Genomic DNA, 14,310 nt, shown 5'->3' with positions numbered 1-14,310 from the left:
TCTCCGTCCAATTTTCACCCGTATTCCAAAACACGCAAGGCCGTTTCACGATGCACGGCGAAAAAAAGTTTTCGAATTTGACGTTTTCTTGGTTCTTTCGGTAAAGTCACGTAGAAGGGAAATAATAAAATAATAAAATTAAAACATTTATTTATACATAAATATAAATATTGTAACTTTCAGGTTGTGATAACTGAAGTCAAGTAGAAGGGAAATAATAAAGTAAAAAATAAAACATACATTTAATTTGTATTATTTTATTATTTCCCTTCTATGTGACTTTACCGAAAGAACCAAGAAGATGAATCCCTGCAGTCACGAAAGCTTTAAATCGAAATTTTAATTCGACGTTGTGGATTGCCACGTGGCTGTGTGCCAGGCAGGCGACTCTAATCTGTGTGTTGGCCTCATCCGCAAACCTTTCGACGCAGCCTTGACGAGCTCTCTAAGCCTCTCGTCTGTTTTCCCGAGGTTGGTTCACGTGCATTGTACGCGAATGCGCGGAATTAATTGATTGGGAGAACATTGATTCAGGTGACATTACTCTGTGAGCAAAGTTTGTTGTTGAAGTATATATTTAATACGTCAGTTATCACAACCTGAAAGTTAAAATATTTTTTTATTTATGTATACATTTACAGCCCAGAACCAATCAACCCACTGTTGGTTGAGGACCCTCCCTATACCGTGTTGGGCCTGGGGGTTGTTTGACCATACATCACCACGCTTGTCAGTGTAGGTTGGTGAAGGGATGGGGGGGGGAGGCAGGACCAGGATCAGTTCTGATATTTCACTGCCCGCTGATGAGAATTGAACGCAAGTCTCCGAGGATCTGGTCAGGTAGATCACTGGCCACCGATATTAGCCATGGCCAGCTATCGATCCCGGGTCGCCGGGTTCACAGTGCACTGTGCTCAACAAGAGTTAAATGGCCTCTAAATATGGGCGTGTTTGCATTTCCTTCATGTGCACGGAAATGTCTATTTCTCCGCACAACATTATCTGGCGGCAGACATTCGATTCGTTTGGCACGTCCTTGAAAAAAATGTACACTCACCCCGAAACGACACCCAGCGCCACCGCTAGAGCAACGACCAATCGCGGCACGGTTGGGGCACAGCCTCCCGATCACGTGGCCTTCAAGGGCACAGTTGAATGGGTGCTGTTAGGACGCGATAATGAAGTTACATTAAAAAAAAATCTCTCCGATATTCACCGTGACCACTTACGGGACAGACCTTGACATGATGGCTACATTACAGTCATTTATGTAACCTTGTTGGCCCTCTGTTATTTCACACACAAATGTTTCAGGTTTGTTGCCAATTGCAGAGGATACAGGAGTGATTTTTTTTCGCCGAACATATCTCCGCAAAGAGCATTTTTAAATTCCTTACGCAATGACCAAAAACAATAATTCACCTCCCTTGTCTTTAACCGACCCCTTTAAATCGGTGACTGAATATTCCAACATAAACTAAATATGCAGCTTCACGGTGTTGATTTACTTATACAGCACCGCTGAGTCTCAGGCACGAAATTCACGAAGTTACAAAAAGGTTTTTTTCTTTCGATATTTTTTCGTGGCCGAATGCTATGAACGAGTGTTGAGCAAGTATAAATGCGTCCTTAAATCCGACACCGCCCGGACGCAGCCAATTAGTAAGGTTTTTCATGATAACAAAACATGCCAATTAGTTACTAGTTCAGCACACCAGTGTGGCTGGATAGTAAACCCATACCATTTAATTGGCTGTGCCGGGCGGTGGCGGGTTTGACGACACATTTAAATGTATTCAATCTAAAAAAAAAACTTCTATTATGATTAATATTGGCCTCACAAGCCGACGTGTTCAAATAACGAGTGTCGGGTTTGTGGGATGAAAGGAGACACCCACGTGTACGAAGCGACAAACACAAAGATCCCCCGTGTAGCCTTAACAGACTGTTGTGGCAAGTGTTGTCAGTGAGCAGCACCTATGTGACGGACACTCAATGGTCCAATCGTATGTAACGGGTCCAGAGAACCCATTCGCTGTACTCCTATCTCCCGTGATCCGTCAACTCTCTCCTCCAAAGAATTACGCTAAACGTGTGCGCCACCTCACCAGGTGTAAGATGATACAAATAAATAATGACTTTTTTAAGCAGTACATTGCGTATACCGTATTGTATTTGGGAGCATAACAATTTTTTCCATGCTTACAGCATGTATTTACATTTTCCAATAAATCATTGGAGGTGTTATAATTACATGTCAGTATATTTTAGCCATCACTTCTACTTTTATGCTAAGTTGAAACTAATACGCCTTTTCCGAGCAGTGCAACCGCAAAAGTGATAATTGCTTTGCACGTTTATATTTATCAATTTTAGAAATAAGCTTTAGTTGTGATGATGTTGGCATGAATGTCTACTAAATATATGTGGCTATATTTATATTTTTCGCTGGCCATCATCAACCGCATCACCACAGGAAGCAGCTTCAACGAGGGGCAGCAGTGACGCAGTGATGAGCGCACTGCGCTATGAAACCTGTGACCTATGTTCGATTCGCGGCCAGGACCAACAACGGTGGCAAGCGACTGATATCTGAACCGGTCCTGGACCCTGATGCACCAACCCCCGACTGAGCAGCGTGGTGAACACTGGAAGAAAACAAACAAACCCACGTGACAGACGTGGCGTGCGGATGTCTTCATCCAGCAACGAATCGACAAACGGGCCTTAAAAAAATTATCGTTAAATTAATTCGGCTGATCTTGTGTCCGTCACGCCGACTCAGTCAGATCAATGACGACCGTTTGTGGCCACGACTCGTGGCCACGGTGAGTAACGGTGATTATAAACCACCGGCCGTGCAGGGCCTGCTCTCACTTACGATGACCGGAGCAAGGTGAGCGAAGGCAGACGTACAGGTCGTTAGTCTGGGGGGGGCTGGTCGAGACAGACCCCCACCACTCCCTGAGGACTGCTCTTGCAGCAGGCGATGACACCTGTACAGAGGCGTTTCAGCCATCGTCAGATTGCCCGTGGTTATGCTAACCCATGGCTGATTGTTTTTAATTAATAACTGCAGGGGGGGGGGGGGGGTCAGTGCTCTATGCAGTGCGGCTCGCACGAGTGATGTGTGATATCTGAAGCCATCCTGAATCTCCGCCTTCACTGATACACACTGACCAGCGTGGCGTGGTGCAATCCAGACTGCCAATGACGGTCTTGAGCAAACAATATGATTACAAAGGGATGAAAGCTATACTTATTGAATAACTGAAATCATTTCCTTTTTAAGACATACTTACCAAAACAATAAAAAAATGATTTTGCAATGGTTAAGCAAACATATCCACACACGAAAAAATAAAAACAGTTACTGCTTCCCATGAATTGGTGGTGATAACCCCATTATGCGTGTGCCAGGCTAGGTCCACTTTAAGGCTACATAGCATGGCAAGAGCTCTCTGACAGAATGCCAGGTTACAGATCCAGATGTTATTGAATTAACTGAATGAGACGACTGGCAGATGCGACACCCATGTTCAAGGAATGCGGCCACGCACGTTTACAATAGCTGCCATTTGCCGCTAAGTGGCTGTGATGTCACCACAGCGCTTGTGCCAGGCTAAGTGCACTTCGAGGCCATGTCAAGTATTGAGGGCTCGCTGGCAGGAGGCCACGGGACAGACCCAGGTAGGCCATTGGTTGACTGAGATGGCTGGCAGATGGATTGCCTGTGCTCCCAACTACACCAATTTGCATCATTTTATCCGCCCGGCGCTCCGCTCGTTATTGTGAGCGTCGCTCCTCCGCCCTCCATTGTTTATGAAGGGCGACTGCCTCCAGCTGTCCAGTAGCATTGTAAGGAGCCTCCTCCACAGAGACCAGTCACCGGAAAGTCCACTTAGGTCCACATTCTCTTGGACCGCATCGGCCCATCTCCTCTGCAGCCCACGCTGTGCCCGCGTACACGTACAAAGACAAAGACCCCACCGTATAGCCTTTACAGACTGTTGTGGCAAGTGCTTTTGGCGAGTACCTATGAAGGCCGGTCCGGCATACGAGGGGGTGGGTGGCCAGCACGATGCCTGGCTGGCTTTGTCTCCAGAGTGGCGAGGTTTACTACACATCGTACCAGGTACTCATTTGAGCCTGAGTCGACATTTCTGGATATTGAACTTTCTGACCTGACCCTACTGGACATCTCTGAATAAGAGCTTTATAGTTCATCGGATTCCTGCAGTATAAATAAAGATCATAATCCTTCCGCAGCGTACGTAGCCAACCCGTGCTCATCGGAGGTGTATGCAGACACGCACACACGCATTAATGCCCTTGCACACATCCGTACGCACGTGTATACACAAAGACACATTTGCCTAGATCTCTTGGCCCTATTCTGCTACAAATGTCATCACTTGTTCACGCAGTATTTAACTGCGTGAACAAATCAGGCAGCTTTACACGCAAAAGAACACCACGAATACGCGAAGGGCTTCAGTGTGCATCTATTATAGAAGCCCGGCGTTCCGTTTGTCCGTCATCTAAATTATAAGAGCCTTTCAGACGGCCTGAATCAAAAAGTTATAGAAAGTGGACTCCCCCCACCCACCCCCGATGTGGGGGTAAAAAGTTGATCCAACAAGTTTACAAACATTGTCGACCCGCACACAACCCCCCAAAAAGATCACCCCCCCCCCAAATTAATACATGTATTTTGTAGGCATATATACAGCTACACACCCTATATACAATAGTCATATACACCTACACACCCTACATCAGTGGGGGCGAGGAACTGAGAAGCCCTCATCCGCAGGCCGCCGAAATTCTAATTTTGCAAATTTGTGCAATTAATTCAAAGCATATTCTTAGGTTTTTTCGGTAAAGTCACGTAGGTAAAACATTAAAATTAATAAGTACTTCATACAGCTGTCGTGGCTGTGACGGTTCCACCTGAAGACGGAGGCTTGTGTTGCCTCCGAAACGTCGTGATTTTTATTTTATTTAACTTTTATTAATTTTAATGTTTTACCTACGTGACTTTACCGAAAAAACCCAAGAATATGAATCCTTGCAGTCGCGAAAGCTTCATATCTAGAATTAATTCAAAGCATTGTGTCCAATCGGTTTTTTTTTGGAGGGGGGGGGGCTATTAAAGCAACGTGAATCGGTTACCGTCCATTAGCAAGAGCAGACAATTGAGTGTTAATGCAATTTCATGAAATAGTTTTCGGGTTTTGATTTTGCGTAATGAGTATTGACTTCCAGGGGATAAGGAGGCAGAGTGAACGGAGGTGGTGGCTTCGATCGGAATTGAGTTCTCACAATAACCTGCCGCTTGTCTGTCGATCAGAAGAACCACGGCCCGCTGGAGCCATCGTGTCGATCGCTTTGTTAGACACGCGTGCACGTGGATGCACACGAATACATAAATATACACAGAGTAATACACATTTCCTACGTTAATGAAATGCTAAATAATCTCAACAACGGCGCTACTGCAATAACTGCGTGAATAAAATACAAAATACAGTATCATTGTTATTGTTGTTGTTTTTACTTAAAACAAATCAAGTTCAAACTGCACAGCTGTAACCTTAAACTTGACGCCAAGAACTATTGAGCATCTAAGTGGCACATAGATTTAAAAACAACTTTTATTTGAAAATGTTAATGCCATTAACACACATTGTTTCATTAAAACATTGTTCGTTTCATCATGCATGCGCTAATCTGGAAACAAGGACAATTGCTGGAGCGGTTGGTGCAGCGGTAAGCGAATTGTGCAATGAACCCAGTGATTTCGAGTTAATTTCCTGGGCACGGCAAACCTCGGTGTGCGAGTGATTTCCTTGGTACGAGGTTCCCTCCACTCCACGCTGTAGTCGAAGTAGTAGATGCGTTCCAAACAAAGTGCGCACAAAAGAGAATCCGCACGAGGAGACAGCTGTCTGCCGAGTAGGGCACACAACAACAACAACAGCCGCCATTCGCCACGAAGTGGCGGTCACGTCACCACGGCGCTTGTGCCAGGCTATGTGCACTTTGAGGACACGTGAAGTGTCGAACGCCCGCTGGCAGGAGGTCACGGGCAGCGCCGGATTATCCTAGTAGCAAAAGTAGCTACACATGCTACAGGCCCCGCACTTTCAAGGGCCCCACGCTAAATGCTTTCAAGCTATTAATTCTGGATCAGTGATTCTGCACTTGCTTTATTACTATAGTACTATACTGCCTTCAACTTTTATGAACGACTGCGTGTTTAAGGTTAGCGATTTGTCGTAGTATCTGCCTGTATAGCAAATGAAAAAATATAATTACTTTACAACGCAAGTAAAAAAATTGTGTTTTAATATTTACGTGTTTTTTTTTATTCATGGCCACTTCATAAAATATACTACAGGCCCCGCACTAGCTTAATCCGGTACTGGTCACGGGGCAGGTTAAGGTGCCACGGGTCGACTGACTGAGATGACTGGCCGATGCACCACCTGCACACACAGTATACACACACACACATGCAATGCCCCGCATCCGACCGCATTGCCGCATGTCGAGTGAATTCAAACCCCATAGAGCAAATTTTGAGATGAAATAGGCTAGCCACGTACACGTGAATTCGCACAAACCGAACCCGCGGAGAGAGAAGCAAAGCTGTACTATTCGCGCATGCGCAGTGAGCAGTGTGATGGAGTGAGGTCAAACACAGCGACGTCAGAAGGGGAATCTTTATTTTGCCTGGAGGAGGAATCCGAGGAGCTAACAAGCTCTTTTCACAGATATCAGCAAGTTACAACAACAAACAGAACAAAATAAAACCGATAGGAGTGCAAATAGAGGAAAGGTTAAGCAAGTCACGATAAATAACTAAGTAGAAATGTATAACTAATTGCATGAGTAGATAAATTGCTGTTGATTTTTCAACACAATGCAAGCTTGGGCAAGGCAGCAAATAAACAAAAAACAATCTCAGACCACACCAAGACAACACACAGTCCCTCAACATCATGGCGCATTCACATTGAACCGTGGGTACGTGGCATGGTGATAGCCTTTGTCCAGCAGTGGATTGACGGAGCTATGCAAACTCATTCGTGAAAATGTCTTTTCATGCAGCGTTTTGTTTAACCAACAATGCCTAAGTGAATTTGAAGACTCCTTTTTTCAGGAGGGGTCATGGATTCAGATGTTTGACAATTCCATTAAATATTAGCATTTGCATAAGCAACAACGTCGCTTAGTGCAGGATGGATATCGTGTATCTGTTGTATGCGTCCATTGCAAATCTATTTTTATGATAGTGGTGATTTTTCATCTTGCTCTGAAGAGGTAAAATTGCCTATAACAACACGTTAATGTATACAGTAGAGTTTGTATTTATTCCATATGGTGGTGTTAATGAATGATGGTGGTGTTCATATGTTTTCAGAATCTAGTGTACATATGTGAGTATGTCCTTTAAAGCAAACTAATTTTTTTACAACTGCTTTCGTGTTTAGTCTGTTGCACATCCGATTAGCACGGTTGGCTACGTACGGTGCGAAAGAAGTTCCACATAATGTACGCACATCGTTTGTGCCAGGCTGCCTTGAAGGTCTCGCTCGCATCTCCGTTGCGCACGACACAATGTGTGGGCGCGTCTTTGCCAGTGTCGCGTGTTTAAAAGATAAATAAAAAAAACCCTGAAGCCTGCTCTTACAACGCGAGGTATCAAGGACACGCAGGCACACGGGACGCCCATTATCCCGGCATAATAAAGTGATGTCCCTACAACAGAGGAGATCCAACTCCATTTGTGCACAGCCATTGCCAAGGCAGCAATGCACAACACGCGCACGCACACACGCACACACGAACACACACGCGCGCACACACACGCACACACGAGCGCGCACACACATATGCACACACACACGCACACACACACACACGCACACACACACACACACGCACACATGCACACACACACGCACACACACACACGCGCGCACACACGCACACACACGCACGCACACACACACACACACACGTCCACACACGCACGCACACACACACATGCACACACACACACATGCACACACACGCACACACGCGTCTCCCTTTCAGAAGAATACAAAGCACCGTGAAGTGTCTCCTTGCATTTCTCATTTCTCGAGGAGAAAATAACAAAAAAAGGGAGGGGGGGGGGCAAACAAACGAGTCAAGATTATTGCCTCGGCAACGGGCGCTCGCAAAAAACAGACGAATTCTGCAAAATGTCACGCGAAAGCGCTGTTGAGGATGCGCGCACAGCGATCGTCCTCATTGCGTTCCGCGGCGTTTTACTCCCAATGTCTTGCAAACCAAAGAAAAAACGCACCCGTGGTTTGCGTGAGCGCGCTCGTTGATTTTGAAATTGAGGGGCCCGCTTTGGCCACGCTTCGTCGAGGCTGAGGTGCGTTTCTTTTGTTTAAGCAGAATTTATCGAGCTGAATTGAAGTCTCAGAAGTTGACCGCTCAGATTTTCACGTGGGTTCAATGGTTTTAATTCGATGCGTATACATTGTACGGTGTTACCGTCAAGCTGAAAATGCATAACAGCTATGCTCGTTAGCAAATCCTGATATGAATAAATTTTAAGTAAATAACCTGCTATTTTCTAATTGAACAATGGCCATGCTCTAAACCAGGGGTGGGGAACCTTTTTTCTGCCAAGGGCCATTTGGATATTTATAATATAATTCGCGGGCCATACAAAATTATCAACTTAAAAATTAGCCCGTTATATTTGGCCAAACATTTAATTAACTCACCCCTAATGTGATGGCTGGAACTGCTTCTCTTTGGTGAGGCGTGTGACGTTAGCTGGTATTGATGATGTTGCTACTCGCAACTGCTTTTCCAGGCTTGCTCCTAGATTTATTGAATTTCGAGTCCCGCCTGCGGTTGCCTTGGCAGGGCCACACCAAATGATTTCGAGGGCCTCATACGGCCCGCGGGCCGGACGTTCCCCACCCCTGCTCTAAACACAGAAGGCAGAGTAGGATTTTTGAGAGAGCATTTTACAATTCTCAATGCACAGTATATCAAAGAGATTAAATATTAAAACACGGCTGACATATAAACACCTTTCCATTGCATACAGTAACATTTAACACGAATAAAAAAAAATACAGAGATAAAATATACAGTTACAAAAAAACGCCAAGTTAAATACGTAAACTCTTGACCCAACGTAAATATTCCAGGGTACGTGGGGGCGAGTGGTGACCAGTGACGTGGGTGCTTACTGCTGTTCTGCTTAATGCCAAAGCAGGCATCTTGCAAAAAATGTCCGTCTGTGTTAATACAGGCTGGAGGAGGACAGCACTGACATTTGTATCTATCACTCGTTGTTTGTTTAAAAAAAAATAGTGCATTTGCCAGTGAGCCACAAGCCAGAGATTATTTTCTTATTTTGCACGCTCAATGAACACTGTTTGGAGCTTTTCTTAATGGTACAGGATAAATCTGCACGCGAGCAAGTACTGCGCTGTGCGGTATATTTTTTTAATGATCGATTAGTGAATGGTAGAATGGCATTCTTTGCAAATCGGAGAGCCACGTGTGATTACTGCAATGCCTCGCACAACAAAGATACAGTCCACCTTTTGAAATGGGTCAAAGGTCAATGTTGTGTAGTGGGGGTTTTTTGGCAGAAAAATAGAGGTTGTTTTACGGGGTCAGCTGTTCCCTGTCCTAACTATTTTGTAATTTCCATTACTGGCTCAGGACAAATAGAATCGCACAATGCGTTTTCATATCGCATGTAAATCTGGCAGGGTGCAAATAGATAGCACAATACGCTAAGAGCGCACAGATATAAAGGTTGATTCCCGTGGATAACATCAGTGATGTGTGATATCTGAACCAGTTCCCTTATCCCCTCCGTCACAAAACCCACCACACGAACCAGCGTCGTAAAGTATGGTCCAACAAGAACCTTCACAGCACGAGGAAGCCTTAATCCAGCAGTGGATTGACAAAGGACCTCCAATCTGAACGCTGCGGCATCTAAAGACAATGAAAAGTATACATTCAATAGCAAGGTACACATACGCACATAGTGTAGATATAAACATCGATGCCCCAGAGTGTATTTGCTTTTTGCCAGCGCTGGTAAATGTTTGGCGTGTTATGGGAACCTATAATAATAACAAATCTGCCCATGTGGCTCGACAGAGTTTATGTAATTTGCTGTCAGTCGTTATCTCCGGGAAAGGCAAGACACACACACACAAAGACACGCTCACTCACACACGCACACGCGTGTTGCTCAAGCCACTCTCCTTACGTGAACTCCTTTGCCTTGCATATTGGCTCGCTCGCTGCTCATTCTCCCATCTGTGCGGTAACAAAAAAAAGGAGCCAAGGCGAGTGAGTCATCTTTGGCCCGGTGGTTTGTCTGGCCTGTAAGCGTCACATTATTATGTTTCTCTTTCATTGCTACGTACCAGTCAGTGGTGGTGAGCGAGTGAATCTCGGTTCTTCTCTTGCAGCGGTGCCACCGCTTTGTGTGTGTGACTGTCTTCCCAGGCGCAGAATTGAAAATGTCTGACGTTGGAGAGTCATCCGAGGGGGCACGATCATCCATCGAAAATGCCTCTATGTTCGGTGAGTGAGTCCGAGTTGAGCTGACTTTCGCCACAACCTCTGCCCTCGAAGGGTCTGGCTGCGTATCGCACAGATCTTGCTGCTTTTTTCTGCTATCTCAGTGCTTCTGACGGGCACTGTTCAATTATTGCTCACCGCCGCAAAGACAAAGGTCCCCCCGGATAGCCTCAACAGACTTGTGGGATGAGTGTTGTTAGCGAGCAGCACCTGTGAAGGATGTCAGGGTGGCACACGAGGGGGTGTGAATGTGCCAGCACCACACCCGGCCAGGGCCCGATTAAGGTAGTTGTAGGCCCTCGGCACTGCTGTTTCGTCGGCCTCAAGTGATCGCTTTCTGCAGTTGCTGCTGCTGCTCTGTGTTACTATCGCCGCTCTCACTCCTTCAGTGATAGTTTTCTGCACAATAGAGGTGTTTTTGGGTTAGATCGCGTAAATATATGTGTCGTTAAAACCCACAACCACACGACACAGCCAACGAGTAAGGGTTGTCACGTAAACAGAACATGCCAATTCGTCACGAGTACAGCACACTTATATATTTACGCGATCTAACCCAAAAAACCTCTATTATGAAAAGCCTATGTGTTAAACATTGTGAAATTGCTGCTGCTGCTGCTGCCCCGTGTTACTACCTCCGCTGTCACTCCACCTGTTTTTCACGCGCCACTTCGCGCAGCCTCTGGACCGATGTCGTTACTGCTGATACGTTCACTATTTAGTCGGTGCCCTGCGGCACATGATGAGCAGATTTAATAATAAATTGTTGAGAGAAAAAATACTAGGTAAGCCTAAAAATATTACAGGTAAAATGTCTTCAACAAATATTTTTTTTTACTATGATTATCATGTCGGATGACGCAGCTTTAAAATGGTGGCGTTGATTTTCATCGATAACACAATTCAATGTTCTGACAGGACGACCGCATGGCAAGCGCCATGTTGCTTTTTTTTCGTTTAAGCTGAAGGATTTTTTCGACTGTTATTTTAGGTGTAATAAGCCTCACTTACAACGAGTCAACGACTTGTTACCACTGCAAAGAAATTGAAACGATGAGCCAACAAATTAAGTGGCAAAAATAGTAAAATAAAAGTTTTTTTTCTAAAATACAAAATGTTGTCAAAATGACTGCATAAAAAAATCACTTCTGAAGTGTACACGTTGACTATGGCAACTGATTATCATTTCTGAAGTGTCACGGACAAAGGCTATTTGGCTGCTATTTTAGGCTAAAATATAAAAACATAGTAAAACATTTTGTCGTAGGCCCTTTAGTTTTCATAGACCCTTGGCACAGCACCTACTGTGCCTATTGGAGTGCGAATGTTAACACATCGCGCCAGGTACTCGTTTGAGGCTGAGTCGACCTAGGGGAGGCCCAGGACTGGATTTAGATAATGGTCACTGGGGTGTTGGCTGCCGTGAACGGCAATCGAACTGGGGTCGCCGGGTTCGTAGCGCAGCGCGCTAACCGCTGGTGGCCCACCACCACACACACATACACGGTAGTCAGTCACCTCCTTGTCCACTCTTTTATCGCCGCTATCATGGTTAACGTGTCCACGACGCCTTCACAATTTCACTCATTTCTTCTCCGATTGCTTAGTCTCATCCAACATGCGATCATCCGCCACACTGCATGTCGCAAACCCGTCGCTTTCCGCTTGTTTTCCTCCCACTGCTCAACGTTGGAATATCACTCGCATCGTCGCTTTCCCCCAAGTTCGCATACTAAACTTGCTTCAGAGCCAGTTTACACGGCGTTGCAGATGACTGGCACGAACTTGCGTAACAATGGTGGGCCAGTCTAGCCACACACAGGTTGCGATGTTACAGTCATCCCTGTCTTGACATGGCCACTCCATACGTTAAAAAACTCTCATAAAAATAAAGGCATACCCAGGGTTCTTAAACAACGGTAACATTGAGCCGAGCTGTTTCTATACTCGAGATATAGTTGGTGGATGAGATATCCCCCCCCCCCACCTCGATTCGCAAAGCACGCATGGGTGTCCAGAGTCACAGACGAGGTTCTAGAGAATGGGAATATGAATTTATTGGGAAGGAAATAGTTGGAATGCCCGTGTGTAAATGAGATTGATTCATTCTTCAATGAGCACGAAGGTAAACATGACCTTACAGCGGTGCTAATGGTACAGGTTCATCCAAGATGGGATAATTGGATCACAAATAAAGGGCTCGTAGAACTGAAATGCTGTGTGTTAGTTTGCCAATAATGACGCAGTGCTCTAAATAGTGGCACAGTGAGTGAGGGGGGGGGGGCATTGAGGATCAGATTAGACAGTAAGTGCTTCTTCTCTGAAGCAGGGCCATTGCTGAAACGCCGTAAGGCAGTGTTAATGACAAAGTGGTGAGTTTCTTGTTTGTATACTCTTTGGTTCTTTCGGTGAAGTCACGTAGGTAACAGCTCTCTCCCTGGTTCAGCAGTTCCACTGCTGGATTATTTTTTTTCGCTTGTGTTGCGATCGAAACGTCGTGATTTATTATTTTTTGTTTTATTTTATTTATTTTTCTACCCACGTGACTTTACCGAAAGAACCAAAGGGTATGGATTTATTGCAGTCACGAAAGCTTCAAATCAAGATTGTCTTGTTTTTTGCTTGATTTGTGCTCGTGCGCTCACTGCCAGTGCAGTTGCTTACACTGTTGTTTTGACTCGAACAGGGGGTGACGGCCTCACTGCACAAGTACTGTTAGTGGAGTCTGTTAGTGCCGATCGATATTAAAGTATTTATCGTCCGTTCAACGCTGGGAATATATTTTGATGATTGTAATGTCACTCTTGAGCTAAATTTTACGATAAAACACGTTGAAATGTCGTACATTTCTGAATTATATTTTCAGTTTGGGTGTCACGGTGGCGAGATGTTAAATACCTCGCCTGGTATGCAGATAGTCGTGCATTCGATCCCGACCCTGACGCCTGCTGAATAATTATAGTTTGCATGTTCTCCCTGTGGTCACGTGGATTTTGCTCCGGGTCCTCCGTTTTTTCCCCTCTACATTTAGAAACGTGCGTTTTAGAGTATTTGGCTGCTATAAATGTCCACGTGATGATAAGCCACTTCCTTGAGCTATCAATTGTGGTCAGATCCCATCTGAAAAAGGGCTAATAGCTCAGTCGGCCTTACCTGGTAAAATAAAAAAAATAGTTTAGTTTTAATACCTGCACGAAATATTACAAATCATTTACAATGGGCAGTTCTTTTTATTTTTCAACAAGGAAGAGTATTTTTATTTACAACTTAGAACTTGACAGAAACGTTGTGCCAGTTTCCCCACCCCTCACCACCTCACTGTAGTCTTTGCCATTGTAATGCCATCACTCGACATTGTGCAACTTTTCTTTTTTACAGTGCAAGTCCTGAGGTTGCTTCTTCTTCTTTTTATGGCGATTTTATCACTTTTTTTGGTTTAAAGCGTGTCGTTAAATCAGCTTCGAGACGAGCCACATGCTGGTCAAATTCCTCGCGTGAGCTGGGACCCCTGCACCGGCGTGGAACTTTCAGATTTTCTCTCTCTTAACCACCCCCTCTACCCCCTTGTCATATTGCCCACGAAGAGATAAGCTGTCACGAAAATGATGGCAATTCATGCCGGTCTCTTTCTTCAGACAAAAAACGAAAAAAAAGTTCCGTGGCAAGCTACTGTAAAAAAAA

The 14,310-nt window shown here is 45.0% G+C and overlaps 1 protein-coding gene across 5 annotated transcripts in view; it reads left to right on the top strand.

The window, feature by feature from the left end:
• NR1H4 (nuclear receptor subfamily 1 group H member 4) overlaps positions 1–14,310 on the top strand; it is a 108,916-nt gene that overhangs the window by 17,485 nt on the left and 77,121 nt on the right. For 4 of the 5 annotated variants that reach the window (XM_078601550.1, XM_078601546.1, XM_078601545.1 and 1 more), the window contains exon 2: positions 10,555–10,632. In XM_078601550.1, coding sequence (XP_078457676.1) covers positions 10,569–10,632 — 64 coding nt within the window. In that variant the 5' untranslated portion in view covers positions 10,555–10,568. Of the gene's footprint in view, positions 1–10,517; positions 10,633–14,310 lie in introns of all 5 variants that reach the window. The other variant, XM_078601547.1, reaches the window with a different exon arrangement.

Source organism: Lampetra planeri, chromosome 16 (genome assembly GCF_965212315.1).
Source record: "Lampetra planeri chromosome 16, kcLamPlan1.2.h2, whole genome shotgun sequence".
NCBI classification, from domain to species: Eukaryota; Metazoa; Chordata; class Hyperoartia; order Petromyzontiformes; family Petromyzontidae; genus Lampetra; species Lampetra planeri.
The sequence above is the reverse complement of the archived record's forward strand: the minus strand, read 5'-3'. Positions and strand labels throughout refer to the sequence as shown.